Source organism: Desmodus rotundus, chromosome 12 (genome assembly GCF_022682495.2).
Source record: "Desmodus rotundus isolate HL8 chromosome 12, HLdesRot8A.1, whole genome shotgun sequence".
In the NCBI taxonomy this organism is placed as follows: domain Eukaryota; kingdom Metazoa; phylum Chordata; class Mammalia; order Chiroptera; family Phyllostomidae; genus Desmodus; species Desmodus rotundus.
Window position 1 is genome coordinate 51,594,889 of NC_071398.1, and position 16,105 is coordinate 51,610,993.

The window sequence follows — 16,105 nt, forward strand, 5'->3', positions numbered from 1 at the left end:
GCAGTCTGAGAAGGTGGTGGGTAAAAACCCTACCATCCACTTTCCTTGAGCTTTCAGAAGCAAGTTTACATACGGGAAATGTAAGAATTTGGGAGGGGGAAATTCCAAAGAGAGGAGCCACAATCTGCAGTTTTTCTTGGGAGGAAGGGCAGGAGGAACTCAGGGGAGTTGAGCTCGATCCCTTGGTTGAGGCGTTATCTCGCCGTTTGCGTTACCATCCTCTCTTCCCAGGACACCTGTGGTTTATGGTCAGGGAGCCTCTGTATTCTCTCCTTAGGAAGGAGAGGTATAAACCATTTGCTCTCTAGTGTCCTCAGGGGAGATTAGGTGTTACGATTCACCAGCTGGCTGTAAATTGCTCAAACTGTTTGCACTTGTTTAATTTTCTTGTCTCAGTTTCCCCATTTCACTTGCCTTAACTTGAATGCTAATCCTCCAGGGCTCAGAGGAGACACAAGACCCTGATGACAGGGATGTCTGCTCACCACTCACTGTCCCCTAATGACTATGTGCAGCCCTCAGCAACAGGCAGTGGGGACACACAGACCTCATCCAAGCTGTGGGCCATACCTGCAGGGCCTCATCCCTTCTGCAGAGCAATTGCCCTGGGGTCTCAGACTGTACCTGCTACACTCAGCAAACATGGGCTCCTGCTTCACCTGGTCCCACCCCAGGGCCTTGGGGCCATCAGCTCACACGACCTACACGTGTGCACACCACTGTGTACACACTACCTTCTAACACCTTGGGTTCCCAGAGTCCCACCCCCACACCTCTGCGACCGCCCAGCCCTGCATCACAGGCATCTCTCTCCACTCACCCGGTGCGTGGCCCACGGCACCCAGAGAGAGTGCTCGAGAAACTCCGACACCACCCAGCACAACGCCATCCTCTGTCGGGCCCCACAGCCAGGAAAAGCCCAATGAGACTCTGCAGTCCTCCCTGCCTGCCTCTGACCTTCATTTCATTGTTAGACACCCAGAAGAGAATGTAAATTTCAGATGCAAATAAACCTGGTCCCCTCTGCACTGTACTTGCTGTCCCTACAGGAGCCACAACCCTTGTGTCTCCACTCAGCCTCCCTCAGGTCCCGGATGACTCCGGGGCTGGAGCTGCAAGACTGATGGGCGTCCCGCTCCTGGGCTGCTGTGGGGAGAGGAGAGGGCCCTAGAGACGCGCACTCGCTTCAGAAAGGCGGGTATCCTAGCCTGGGTCACCTTAAGAGGTGGGCGTGGTGGAGCCTCCCACTGGTGACTGAGGGTCCAGGACCTCTTTGTTCCTCCTAGGTTCTGTCAACTCTGGATGAACCCCCTGAGGAACAAAAATGGGTGGGTATTTGTTGACCCCCCCAAGCCCTACCAGAAGCCAAAGAGAAAATATTAGTAACAGATATTTCATATTTTGGGCCATGCAACCTGGGTTGAAATTCCAGACCTCAAAAAATCTCCATGAGGACAGGCAAAACATCCGCTCTTTGAGCCTCAGGTTCCTGTTATGTAAAATGGGGATAAAGAGCCCCCCTTCTCTGGGCCTTATTACCCATTCTAGGAGCAGGGGCTAGCCACCGCCATCACGTGTGGGTGCCAACCACAGGCCAGTCTCTTTTGAGACATTCTTCCCCAGGTGCTTGTGAAAACTAAGTGGGGCTTCTCAGGACCCCTAGCTCGCTGTGGTCCACACAGACGCCACCGCCCGGAGCAGGAGTCTTCACGGCACTGAGGTGGCAGGGTGGAGTTTTTACCAGGGAATCTCGGAGTGACTAGGGCTCTCCAAACTCAAATTACTGATGATATGAAAGTAATGAAGGTGCTAAGCGTGCCCGTGGGAGAATCAGCAGGGGCAACAAAACACTAAATACATACTGGTGCCAGTATTTCAGTTTGCTTTTGTTGTTGTTACAACACCCTGAGTATTTGGGGGGAAATAAGGACCAGAAAGATGAAGTGAGTTTTCTAAGGTCACACAACAGACAAGTGTCAGACTCCAGAGGCTGCATCCAAACCAGTGAGTGGGGACAATCTCTCCACACGTGAAGCCCTCAGCTGAGGGCACATGGCTGGGGAGGAACAGGGAGGCTCAGCTGCGGCTGCTGTTTCCACCACTGGAATCATCCTCACCGTGGCCTTCCCATTCTTCTGACTTGCTCACTGACTGCCCCACATTCTTCATGGGACTGCCATCATTTCTGTCATCTCCAGGGCAAACTTTTCTGATCATGTCTGTCTCACCTTAGAGTTTAACCTGTACAGAGCCTGGTTCTAATGAGACCCTGGTGACTCAGGCCTGGTTCTTCCCCATCACCCGCATTATGTGTGAGAGGCTTGGGCCCCACCCCCCGTGGTGAATTTGATACCTCAGTTTGACTCTTCAAGTGTTATTGGTACATGCCTTTGACTTTCACCCTGTAGGAGAGGGGACAGCTGGACATGAACCCTGAAACTTTGTATTCGAAAGTGATGCTGGAGGTTTACAGGATTCTGGTCTCCTTAGTTGAGTGCTCCTCTCTTCTCCACGCAGAGGACTCGCTGGCCATGTGCGTCTGCCCTCTGGACTGGCTGGATGAGACCTTGCCTTCCCTGCAGCCCTGACCATGTTGTGAACCCACATCCTCCTTTCCATTCTCCCCGTGTCTCCACCAGGGATGTTTGTGTAAGAACAGAGTCCTGAACACAAGCCCTAACTCCAGTGCCTGGCACACTCTGGCCACTACCGAGATCCTGACTCCAAATTTTATGAGAAGGGAACCAATGAGCCAAACCAGGTGGGGTCAGCGTTTCCACAGCTCAGTTAGCAGAGTTGAGGGTGATGGGCATTTCTTAGAGACGACAAGTGTCCGGAGCACCCTTGATGACACATACGCCATTGGTGCTCTCTCAGCATCTGCCTGGACAACACAACCCATATAGAAGGCACCAGTTGGCACGTATGGACTCCCTCAGAAAGCCGACGCCTTTCCCCTTGTTGTCAGGCCTCACAGCTATCAGGGGAATGTCTTGGATTACTGCTGAGTTTCTAAAGCCTTTTTAAGTGTCACTAGTTTTTAATTTCAACAGATGGAGCAGCCCTGAATAAGCGTCATGAACTCTGGTATTTAGAGGATTATTTTAAGGTCATTGTGTTTTCATGCAACCTCTCTCGTGTCGTGTCAAACTGATTTTCCAGCTAAACAACCGATAGAAATAGACTATTTACGACGCAAGTGATATAAGAAATACTAAATGTAGGGGGGGGTTTCTAGAAATTTTATTTTATTTTAAATATATTTTATTGATTATGCTATTACATTTGTCCCATTTCCCCTTTATTCCCCTCCACCCTGCACACCCCCACCCACCCACATCGCCCCCTTTAGTTCATGTCCATGGGTCATACATATAAGTTCTTTGGCTTCTACATTTCCTATACTATTCTTAATCTCACCCTGTCTATTTTCTGCTTACCATTTATGCTACTTATTCTCTGTACCTTTTCCCCCCTCTTCCCCTCCCACTCCCCAACTGATAACCCTCCATGTGATCTCCATTTCCGTGAAACTGTTCCTGTTCTAGTTGTTTGCTTAATTGTTGTTTTTGTTTTTTTTGTTTTTGGTTCGGTTAATACCTGTGAGCTTGTTGTCATTTTACTGTTCATATTTTTGATCTTCTTTTTCTTAGATAAGTCCCTTTAACATTTCATATAATAAGGGCTGGGTGATGATGAACTCCTTTAACTTGACCTTATCTGAGAAGCACTTTATCTGCCCTTCCATTCTAAATGATAGCTTTGCTGGATAGAGCAATCTTGGATGTAGGTCCTTGTTTTTCATGACTTTGAATACTTCTTTCCAGCCCCTTCTTTCCTGCAGGGTTTCTTTTGAGAAATCAGCTGATAGTCTCATGGGAACTCCTTTGTAGGTAACTGTGTCCTTTTCTCTTGCTGCTTCTAAGGTTCTCTCCTTATCTTTAATCTTGGGTAATGTAATGATGTGCCTTGGTGTGTTTCTCTTTAGGTCCAACTTCTTTGGGACTCCCTGAGCTTCCTGGACTTCTTGAAAGTCTATTTCCTTTGCCAGATTCGGGAAGTTTTCCTTCATTATTTTTTCAAATAAGTTTTCAATTCCTTGGTCTTCCTCTTCTCCTTCTGGTACCCCTATGATTTGGATGTTGGAACAGTTAAAGATGTCCTGGAGATTCCTAAGTCTCTCCTCATTTTTTTGAATTCTTGTTTCTTCACTCTGTTCTGGTTGAATATTTCTTTCTTCCTTCTGGTCCACACCGTTGATTTGAGCCCCAGTTTCCTTCCCATCACTGTTGGTTCCCTGTACATTTTCCTTTATTGCACTTAGCGTAGCCTTCATTTTTTTAACTAATTTTTGACCATATTCCACCAATTCTGTGAGCATCCTGATTACCAGTGTTTTGAACTGTGCATTTGATGATAGGTTGGCTATCTCTTTATAGCTTAGTTGTATTTTTTCTGGAGCTTTGATCTGTTCTTTCATTTGGGCCGTTTTTTTTTTTTTGTCTCCACACCTGTTACGTATAAGGGGCGGGGCCTTAGGTGCTCACCAGGGCGGGGCAACCTGTGTCGCTGCCTTGTGACACTGTGTGTGGGGGAGGGGTCTGAGAGGAAACAATGCCATTCTCTGCCAGTTTTCAGTCACTTCCCCTACTACCCACTATCAAATTGGGCCCTTCTGGTGCTGATTCCTGGGTGGGTGGGTTTGTGTACATTCTAGGCCCCTGTGGGTCTCTCCAATGAGCTCTCCTATGAGGCTGGGAGTTTCTCCTGCTGCCACCTCAACCCCCACAGGTGTTTTCACTCAGAGGTTGAGGCTTTATTTCCCCTCACTGGAACCCTGGGTTGTGTGGTCTATCTTGCTCCCCAGTTGTTCCTCCCGGCTTATCTGCACTCGAACATGGGACCGCCTGCTCCACCAGCAGCTGCCTTGCCGGTCGTCCAACTGCAGCCTTGCCCCGAGTCCTCTCTGCCCGGCTGCCCGGCTCCACCCCTCCTACAGGTCTGGATGAATGTTTCTTCTTTATCTCCTTGGTTGTTGGACTTCCATACAGTTTGATTTCCTGTCAGTTCTGGTTGCTTTTGGTTTTTAAATTTGTTGTTGTCCTTCTTTTGGTTGTGCGAGGAGGTACAGCGTGCCTACCTACGCCCCCGTCTTGGCCAGAAGTTCTGAAATTTTTAAATGTAGGTCATTTTAAAGAGAATAATAACCATGCTCACAGCTCATTTCCCCTAAGCACAGACTGGGCATCGGATTGGTTAGAAGCACAGTTCAAACTCCACACATTGAATCGTAACATGGCCACCATCCTTTAGCTTGGAGATTCTTTACAGGCCTGATTATCTTGCTATTTGTATTATATAATATTCTATTGGCAGGTTTTTAAAGAATGTCATGGTTTCACTAAATCCATAAATTTTAACAACCACCTTCATCAAAGACATGTTAGTAAAATACACTCCATTTATAACTTCCACTTTGAAAATGTCAAACATGCACACCCAACAATTGTTCTAAAGACACTAAGGTTTACTCAGAAACTAAATAAAACTCTTTATCTTCAAGCTCTTCGTTTCCTGGGGAACAAAGTTTTTAGAGTGAACGTCAGGAGGCCCAGTGTATTCACTCTCTGATCAGACCGAGAGCATCGCAGCCAGGTGTAGAGGACACAGGGAGGGCAGATATGTGCAGCCCTAAAGGAAGTGGATGAGGTGTCACCATGCCTTTTAGTTCCTCGCAACATATTCCATCTGGCTCTCTGTTCGTGTTCCAACTCCAAAAAAAAGTTTTTGTCCGTTGCCTTTATTACTGAATATTCTCCATATGGTCTTACTTTTTAAAAGCTTGTGACATGTACCTGGGAATATGGTTATGTAGCAAATTTATATTTGCTGCCAAGATGCTGCCATTTTTGCATCCATGAAGGTTTGGAAAGTGGGCATCTGAACCTGAGATAATGGTTTGGGATTCGACCATGTAATGTCCTCACTGGGAAATAATGAATATCGCTGCCCTGAGTGGTGTGGCTCAGGGGATTGAGTGCTGCCCTGTGAACAGAAAGGTCACTGGTTCAATTCCCAGTCAGGACACATGCCGGGATAGTGGGCCAGGACCCTAACTGGCAGCTTGCGAGAGGCAGCCAACTAATGTTTCTCACATTGTTGTTTCTCTTCCTCTCTTTCTCCCTCCCTTCCTCTCTTTCTGAAAATAAATAAAAATTTCAAAAATGAACATTACTCTTCTAAACTCAATGACTGTGTTTCCATGGAAACCGGAGATTATTTCTGGAAGTGGTATGCTGTGAGCAAACTACAGAAAGGTATTAATGTCGGTCAAAACAAAAAAAAAGATTATGTTTCTTGGGAAAATGTTTTTAAAAAATTATGTTTCAGGAATAGGTTGAATATACTAGTATATCAGGTATTGGACGAGGTTTCATAGCGTGAGTGATGCCGTTTGTGCCTGTGGTTTTCGTTTTATTATTATTTATTGATTTAGAGAGAGAGAGAATAATCGACTTATTGTTTCACTTATTTATGCATCCATTGACTGATTCTTTTATTTGCCCTGACTGGGGACTGAACCCGCAATTTTGGCATATTAGGGTGATGTTCTAACCAATTCTGTAACCAGCCAGGGCTGACTGGTGGTTTTCTGTTTAAAATACCCCGCTGTGCCCTGGCTGGATAGCTCACTTGGATGTGTCATTGTTTCTTATACCAAATTGATGGGCATTTCACTCCCAGTCAGTGTACTTACCTTGGTTGCAAGTTTGACCCTTGGTCAAGGCACATCCGGGAAGCAACTGATTGATATTTCTCTTTCTGTCCAATCCTCTCTCTCTAAAAAATTTAAAAAATCATCCTTGTGTGAAGATTTTTCAAATAACAAATAAAATAAAATAGCCTGTGGTTCTGAAGCACAGAAAACACCTGGGCTTGCAATTGGTATCTGAAAGGGGAGTTGGGGGGGGGGGTACAGTCTTGTGGGACTGAGCCCTGAAGGTATCTTGAGGTAGATAGTGTCACAGTTGAGTTTTTGGTGCAATTAACCACAAGCAAAGACCTTCCCTCCAGGTACCAGCAGTGCTTTACAGGATCCTCCCAGTGCAAACATCCTAGTTGCTCAGGTTGGAGAACTCGCTTCCCTGTGGCCTATAGAGCTCTAGAAACTACACTACCCATAAAATCCTGTGCTGAGCTGGGGCATTTACAGGTTAGTATGAAATTTCCGTGAGATTCACTCAGTTGGGGCGGGACTTCCGGGCTCTCTTACTAGTGGCCATTACTGCGGGTGTGAAGCGGCGCGACACTCTTGGTAGGTCCGCGGAGTAGATCTGGCAGGGGAAGGGTAGACCTCTCCTGCGCCCCCTCCTCTGCCAGCTCCCCCACCAAGCTCCGCCCACGCAGTCGGATGGCTGCCGCCAAGCCGCGGGGCCCCGCGGAGGTGAGTGCACGCCTCCCGCGCCCTGCCCCCACATTACACAGAGCCCGGCGGTCCGGATGCGGGGCACCCGTCAGGTCCTGCAGCCCAGGCCCCGGTGGACAGCATTTAGGTGGCGGAATGCAGGACCTCTTGCGGGTGCAGTTATTTGGTCAGAAAGAGTAGGGTGCGGGATGAGGAGTTTTTTTCCTTGCTCTGCCCCTGATGAGAGTGCTGCGCACAGAAATACAAGTAAAGGAGGGAGGTGGTCACGGTAACTTTGTGGCAAGTGATGAAGGCTTCGATGGGACGAGTGGACGTGATGGTTCTGGAGGCAGAGGAGTACTGAGATGACTTGACACCAAGGGCAAAGCTCCTACTTGTTCGCTAGAGCTGGATCCTCCCCGCGTGGGTGCTGTAATGAGGTCTCGGGATTGGAGTGTGCGGGTGGGGTGGGGGGGGTCTCAGTCCCGTTGGTGGCTAAGGTCTGGGGCAAATGTCATTTTTGAGTGGCACTGGGTCTGGCATGGAGACCATCAGAACTGGGGTTTTAAAGTGGAGAGAACCCGATGTGGCTGCTGAGTACATCACACCAGTGGAAGGGGGTCATGGGCATCTGAAGTTCATATGTGCTTCTGGGAGACGAATACTGAAGCAAGAGCCAGATACATAGAGGAGGCCTTCAAAGCAGCATCTCCACAAATGAGTACCTGTGGGAGCTCAGGTGGGGACTGAAGGTGTCAAAGGAACAATCTACAGAATAATGTGCTTATTGAGAAAAGGTGTGAGTTATGGTCCCAGGGCCCTAGTGTTGGGCACTGAAGGGTGGAGCATGAGCCCATGTTTGGCTGTGTCTTGTCACAATCAGAGACCCCAAAGGGAATTAATGACAGGATGCATGGGACCCTACAAGCCAGGACCAGAACTGGATTACATCTCTGTGCCTCCCTGTCTGGTGAGGCTGAGGGCTGAACATAATGAATAAAAAGGGACCTGAGGGTAGAGCGGGCATCAGTGGAATTCCTCTGAGGAGGCAGCTTTGGAGGAGGGTGGGTGTGGGACAGATGTGTGGGGAGGTGGGTTGTGGGTTCTCAGAGACAGAAAGCTCATGTTTTTCCTGTCCCCATGATAACAGGCCAATGTGACCTTAGAGGATGTTGCCGTGCACTTCTCCGGGGAGGAATGGAGGCTGCTTGGTGAGGCTCAGAGACGCCTGTACCTCCGTGTGATGCTGGAGAACTTTTCACTTATATCCTCTCTGGGTAAGACCCACGGCCTCCCCGGTGACTTGGACTAGACTCTACTCCATCCACCCCAAGACCTTTCTCAGGGCTCAGGTGTGGACCACAGGCACTGCTTGCTGCCCCAGTTTTCCGGGGAGTTGCTGTATTGCTAGGGCTGGAGTGTTTGCACTGCCTTCCCTCCCTGCAGTCCCAGTCCTGAACCCTTTTAGGGAAGGATTCAAGGTCAGCACTATTGCATTGAGCTTAGTGGATTCACAGTGCTTGCCCTCTCAGTGTCTGGGTTAATGTGTCCAGATCCACATCACTTCTGCCTCCCAGGGTTTGAGTCCTTCTTTTAGCCATCATTTCCTCCTGCCTACCTGGGCCAGGAGTTGCAGATGTTGTCATGGTCGTTACTTAATCGAAGCACGGGCTTCTTTTAACACTCTCCTGCACAGTGTGTAGTGTTTAAATCTGTTTTCCTTTTTTTAAAGCCTTGTTGAGGTATAAACTTGTATATATTAAAGTGTACCATTTGCTGATTTTATATGTATGGTGAAATAATTACCACTGTGAAGTTAAAATAAGGTCATTTACCATCTAAAGTTAACTTATTATTATTTATTATTATTATTTTTTAATCCTCACCCAAGGAAATATTGTTTAGTGATTTTAATGAAAGGAGAAGGGAGAGAGAGAAATGTCAGTGTGAGAGAATCATCAGGCCGTTGCCCCCTGTATTTGCTTCAACCAGGGATTGAACCCACAACCTGAGCAGGAATCGAATTTGCAACTTTATGGTGTATGGTGTGAAGCCTCAATGAACTGTGCCATCTGGTCGGGTCTACCTCATTATTTTTTCATAATAAGAATGCTTAAGGTCTACTCTTAGTAAATTTCAACTATATAACATTATTATCTGTACTTACCATGCTCGTAAATGTATCCTCAGAACTCATAAAGGAATCTTTGTACCTTCGACTGACAGGTTCCCATTTTTCCCTACATCCCAGATCCTGGCATTTTATTATTTTTCTATAATTTTGGCATGTTTCTTGGAGTTTTTGTTTGTTTTTTACATTTCAATTGTAGTGTACATGCATTTCTTTATATATGCACCTGTACCAACACTTACCTCTGCTCTTTGATAGTAGCCATTTGTCAGGTGAGAGATAATATTATTGTAGTTTTGATTTGCATTTTTCTGTTTATTAGTGAGGAAGAACATATTTTATATAGTTTGTCCATTTTTAGATTCCTTTATAGATTTTTTATATAAAAATTGTATTTTTTAGCCCTGGCTGGTGTGGCTCAGTGGACTAAGTGCTGGCCTGCAAATCAAAGGGTCGCCGGTTCGATACCCAGTCATGGCACGTGCCTGGGTTGCAGGCCAGGTCCCCAGTTGGGGACCTGATATTTCCCTCTCTTTTTTCCTCCTTTCCTCTCTTATGAGAATAAATAAATAAATTTTTTAATTTTGCTTTTTAGAAGCATTCAGAATGTCAATGAAACATCTGCAATTTTTTTTTTGCAATTACAGAGTTCTATTCAGTTAACAAAACAATTATTTCTAAGCTACCTCAGAAACAACTGAAGATGAAAACACTACCATCCCCATGTATAACCTATATACAGGGGTATCATCTTCTCCTCATCTCCTTTATCTTCCTCGTTTTCTTCCTCTTCCTTATTTTTCTTGCTTTTTTCAGTCTTGGTGACTTCCTTTTTACCACATCAGGGGTTTTTTAGCTCAGTATGTAGCAATATTCTTTTTGCATTTCATCTTCGGCTTGGCCACTTTCTTTTTAGTAAGGCTGCTGGCCACCTGTAGCGTTATTATTCCACATCTCCCCCAGCTTCTCTGCAGCATCACCAGTGCACAGGCCAGGATTCTCTCCTTTGATTTGGGGTGGTACTCAGAACAAAACAAGAAGGCTGAAGGAGGCTTCTTGGGGACATTGGGATCCTTGAATTCCTTCTTTGTTTCCCCTTTAGGAGGGATATAAGGTCTGATTTCTTTTTCATAGTGGGCCTTGTCCACCTTTGCCATGTCTTCAGATTTCCTTCCTCTTTGGTGGACATGGTCTTCCACCTCTCTGAGCACTTCTTAGAACACTCTGAGAAGTGGACTGAAGCTCTTGTGTTCCTCCTGGCGGGTTTGCACAAAGAAAGTACATGTTGACGTTTTTTTTCTCGGCTTCTTAGGATCTCCTTTGCCCAAGTTTAATTACTTTTCCTCAGCGAGCGCACTGCCACCCGAGTGCCTGCCTGGCTCACACGTGCCCCAGCACCGTCTCTAGAGCAAGAGAGTAAGAGAGAGAGAAAGAAAAATATAGATGTATTGTTCCACATTTTTATGCATTCACAGGTTGCTTCTTGTATGTGCCCTTACCAATTATGAACCCCACAAGTCTGGCGTGTCTGTCTGATGATCTAAACAATTGAGAGGCTTGGCCAAAGCCATTATTTTTTCCCCTCTGCTGTGTTGCATTTGTGTCTTTTTAAAATTTTTATTTATTTATTTTTAGAGAGGGGAAGGGAGGGAGAAAGGGAGAGAAACATTGATGTGTGAGAGATATATCGATGGTTGCCTCTCACACGCTGCCAACTAGGGACCTGGCCCTCAACGCAGGCATGCGCCCCGACTGGGAATCAAACCGAAGATCTTTTGGTTTGAAGGCCGCCACTCTGTGTACTCAGCCACACCAGCCAGAGCTGCAGTTCTATCTTAATCATACTATTGAGCCATCCAAGGATCAATTTTGTTTGTAGATAACTGTCTTAGTGTTTTGTTGTTGGTAGGGAAGGCTAGTTTCTTGCACCATCATGCTGACATGACTCGCTTAGATTTATTTCCTGGGTACATTGTATGCTGTGTTGCTCTGACACATTCCTGGCCATTCAGTCTTTCTGGTTTGTCCTTGTATCATTTATGTTCTGTTTAGCTGCTCTGCTAGGACTTTTGGGGAAGTATCACAGGATGGGTATTTCTTCAGCCATGGCAAAGTGCGCTGACAAGGGGTGAGTGACAGCTGTGGAGATTGTGAAGTCAGGACCTCATTCAACTCATATAAGGAACCTGTCTTTGTTCAACCAGAGTTTTCACGTGATTACCAGTAGCCACACCATTCTATGCTTTCTCTTCCTGCTTAGACACTTTGCCAGCCTCTCAGTTCTACTACTGGTCACTTCCATTGTGATTTCCACCCGGGGGATATTTCCACCTCCATTGATCCCACATTGCACCCCTCCCTCACCCCTTTTTCTGTAGTACTCTTCAACATTGGCAATCGTGTTTTGCTCTGAGACATTCACAAATCTGTATATTGACCTTAGCAGCTAATATCTTGCAATTGGATAGTAATGGACTGGCATGCATGCTTCTGCCCAGCCTCATGTCAGCAGTAGAGAAGGATGCGCAGGAAGCTGTTGGCAGGGGAAATGCACCGTAAGTCCTGCCTCTCTTCCGTGTGTCATGCCCTGTCCGAGTATCCTGCCCCTGGCGGGGTTCCCATTATTTTGTTACTTAGGAGCCCAGTAACACATAACAGTGAGCCAGTTCTTCAACTGAACTTTCTCATTTTGAAGAACATTTCATGTATTCTTGTTACATGTGACACCTAAGTATGTGTGATGGGGTTCTCTGTTCCCTATAGTTGAAGTAATTCACCACCATTATTTTTACTCAGGTTGCTGCTGTGGACCAGAGGATGTAGAAGTGTCACAGGCAAGGAATGCCAAGGCAGCTTCGTCTCCCCAGAAGAGCCACCCCTGTGAGGCTTGTGGAACAGTTTTGAGAGACGTTTTCAGCTTGTTTGAGCAACATGGAACACAACAGAGCCCGAACGTGCTGTGGTGTGGAGCATGTGCAAAACGATTTCATTTCAGCACAAAGTATCACCAACACCGGGATGTGCACATGGGACAGAAACCCTTCAGAAGTAGTGTGGACAGGGCCTCATTTGTATCAGAGAAGCCCTTTACTTGTGGCAAGGTTGAGAGGGACTACCTGTCCAGCTTGGGACATCAGGAGCAACAGGACACCCATAAAGCGCAGGAGCCAAACACAGGCACCCAGTGGGAAGCAACGTTACAAAATGGAAAAGGTCATCACACCTCAGAGGAAGGCAAGAAAGCCTTTAACCCTCAACACATACTTATTCAGGACCAGGCTGTCCACACTGGAAGACAGTGTTTTGTGTGCAGTGAATGTGGAGAAACATTCAGGTGCAAATCCTCATTTGTCACGCACTGCAGAGGCCACACTGGAAAAAGCTTCAGTGTGCGTAGTGAAAGTGGGAAAGCCTCTGGTGAAGTCTCAGCCCTTCATCAGCATCAAAAAATTCATACAGGAGCAAGGCAGGACAGGTGCAGCAAGTGTGGAAAATCCTTAAGCCTCAAATCTGTTGTCATTCATTCACAGGGACGGGAAAATGCAGAAAACAATTACATGTGTAGTGAATGTACTCAGTCATTTAGTCACAGCTCAGTGTTTGATCAGTCTCAGAGAGTTCACACTGGAGAAGAGCCTTATAAGTCTACTGACTGTGAAAAATCTTTTACCTCTGTTGCTGCTCTCAGTTATCACCAAAGCTCTCACACGGGAGAAAGGCCTTATGAGTGTAGCGAATGTGGAAAGTCTTTTACCAGGATTTATAATTTTCGTTGTCATCAAAGACTTCACTCTGGAGAAAGACCTTATGAGTGTAGTGAATGTGGGAAATGTTTCACCTGGAAAGGAAGCCTTCGTTATCACCAGAGAGTGCACATGGGAGAAAGGCCTAGTGAATGCAGTGACTGTGGGAAGTCTTTTAACACTACCTCTGCTCTCCATTATCATCAGAGAGTTCACACAGGAAAAAAGCCTTATGAATGCAGTGAATGTGGCAAATCTTTTACCCGGAATAACAGCCTTCATTATCATCAAAAAATTCACACGGGCCAAAGGCCTTATGAATGCAGTGAATGTGGGAAATCTTTTACCTCCCGCCAAAACCTTTGTTTTCATCAGAGAGTGCACACAGGAGAAAGGCCTTACGAGTGCAATGAATGTGGGAAAACCTTCACCCGTCCGCACACCCTTTATTATCATCAGAGAGTTCATACAGGAACAGAGACGTACAAATGTAATCAGTGTGGAAAATCTTTTGCTTGTAGTTCTAACCTCCGTTGTCATGAGAGAGTTCACACAGGAGAAAGGCCATATGATTGCAGTGAATGTGAGAAATCTTTTGCGAGTAGCTCTGCCCTCCGTTTTCATCAGCGAGGGCACACAGGAGAAAAGCCTTATGAGTGCAGCGAATGTGGAAAGTCATTCAGGGGTAGTTCCCAATTAAATCTACACTGGAGAGGTCACACAGGAGAAAGGCCTTATGAGTGTGGTGAGTGTGGGAAATCGTTTATCAGTAATTCTAAACTTCATTATCATCAGAGCGTCCATACAGGAGAAAGGCCTTATGAGTGCAGTGAATGTGGAAAGTCATTTAGGCGTAGTTTCCAATTAAGTCTACACCGGAGAGTTCACACAGGAGAAAGGCCGTATGAGTGCAATGAATGTGAGAAATCTTTTACCAGTAGCTCTGCCCTCCGTTACCATCAGCGAGGACACACAGGAGAAAGGCCTTATGAGTGTGGGGAATGTGGAAAGTCATTTAGAGATACTGCCCAATTCAGTCGACACCGGAGAGGTCACACTGGAGAAAGGCCTTATGAGTGCAGTGAATGTGGGAAATCTTTTATTACCAGGTCTAAACTTTATTATCATCAGAGAGTTCACAATGGAGAAAAACTACGTGCTGGGAATGTATAAGTTTCTGTTCTGTGTAACAACCCTTGAGGAAATTTTTGAGCAGCCATCTGAATTCAAACTCCTATATATGAATATGCGTAGTGGGGAGATTTCCCATAAGTTGCATTTGTACGGGAAGTGTGTGTAAATATGTTGCACTTTCTGACTTGCCCATGGCTCTTCCTGGGTTTATGTTGCAGCTACATTCCGTGGCTAAAGACTTTTCACCTCTGTCGCAGGACAGGTCCACAGAGTTTACATCATTCAACACCCTACTGTGCTCAGGGAAGCTGACCTCTGGTCTCATGAATGTTGTAGCAAAATAGCAATGACCGGAGCCTGAGGGGGGTTAGCTTTTTCTTATACGGCCAATTTGGACATGGAAGTGTGTGCGTGTGTTTGTCGGCCCTGAGAATATCGTGAATCGTGAGTACCGCTTGCATAGAAATGACTAATGTTCCAGGGACGTGTTCGTCTCATGTGATACTCGTGATGAGGTGTTTCAGTTTCTAGTTCATGAACTTGGGACGTGCCTGCTGCACATTGCTTTGGCTTGTACAGTAATCAAGGCCGCGTTGTTTTAAGTTTCTTTAATTTTGGTTGTTCTTTTACAGGGTAATTCATAAACTGATTTGGGGTCTACAAACAGGAAGAGGTAAACAACTTTTTAGGGCTCTGAATCTTTCTCTGCTTGTGGAGGGCCTGTATGATGGCAGAAAATAACTGGCCAATTTTGACCAAATTTGCATAGCTGTCCACAGCCTCCTAGGAAGGAGAAGGGCTTTCTGGTCCTGATTTGGATGCTCTGTGTTCTAGGAGTCCTTGGGATGACTGAGGAGAAGACAGGTTGAGAACCGCAGGCACTTGTAAGAGTAGCATGATTGTCAGCGCTGTGGAGAGCATACCTTCCCCAGGTCTACAGAAAGTCATGTGCCCTGACGTCCACAATTCACTGGGCTAGAGTCACTGAAAGGACAGAAAAAGCTCCTTTCCAGAGCTCTCTACCAACACTAGCTCTCTCTCTTCCCCGGAGTCTGCCAGACGTAATTAACTGTTGTTTCTCTGAGCCTCTATTATCAGGACTGAATAGATTACTGAAAAATATCCCCCGCACAAGTGTTTTAAAACTTACACAAACAAGACGTGTAAGACTGGAGCATCCAAACCCTTAACCCAAAGATAACAGCAATACCAACTGAAGCTGCACAGTCATTCTGAAAGCTGATTTACAACTAATTGTCATGACCACCCAGCTGTAGCTCCCTTCCCTTTATCACTGAATAAAAAAGCCCCTCCATTTCCCTGCTGGTGTATCTCTTCACACCAGCCCCTTTCCTTCTTGAAAAGTAAATAAAAGCTTTGCTCTCTGTGCTTTCTACTCTGTGAATTCTTTCACAGCCCACACCAGTGGCCACCCCAATAGTCACTAGTCGAAAGACTGGATCGAGGGCAAACCATAGTTGGTGCAGAAAGAGTGGTATCAGGGATTGGAGGGGACTGCAGCCAGCCAGATGGAATGTGTCTCTTGCAGATGTGCATCCTGATTGTTCCTGTGACCGTGACTGCGTGATGAGTGCACACAGATCTGAGGAACCCCAGACGTCGTTATCTTGTGTAGCTGACATCACTGTGAGAAAAAGCAAAAATAATCAACAGGTTTTGTGGATTCTGTAG

General features: G+C 46.2%; 1 protein-coding gene across 4 annotated transcripts in view; it reads left to right on the forward strand.

Annotated features, from left to right (window-relative positions):
• LOC112313573 (zinc finger protein 814) overlaps nucleotides 1-16,105 on the forward strand; it is a 21,047-nt gene extending 4,942 nt beyond the window's left edge. Inside the window, exons 2-5 of one of the 4 annotated variants that reach the window (XM_045203425.3) lie at nucleotides 7,075-7,213; nucleotides 8,556-8,682; nucleotides 12,333-14,024; nucleotides 15,963-16,105. In XM_045203425.3, the coding sequence (XP_045059360.2) occupies nucleotides 7,075-7,213; nucleotides 8,556-8,682; nucleotides 12,333-14,024; nucleotides 15,963-16,105 (2,101 nt within the window). Of the gene's footprint in view, nucleotides 1-7,074; nucleotides 7,214-7,246; nucleotides 7,445-8,555; nucleotides 8,683-12,332; nucleotides 15,804-15,962 lie in introns of those variants that run through there. The other 3 variants (XM_045203422.2, XM_045203423.2, XM_045203424.2) reach the window with 3 other exon arrangements.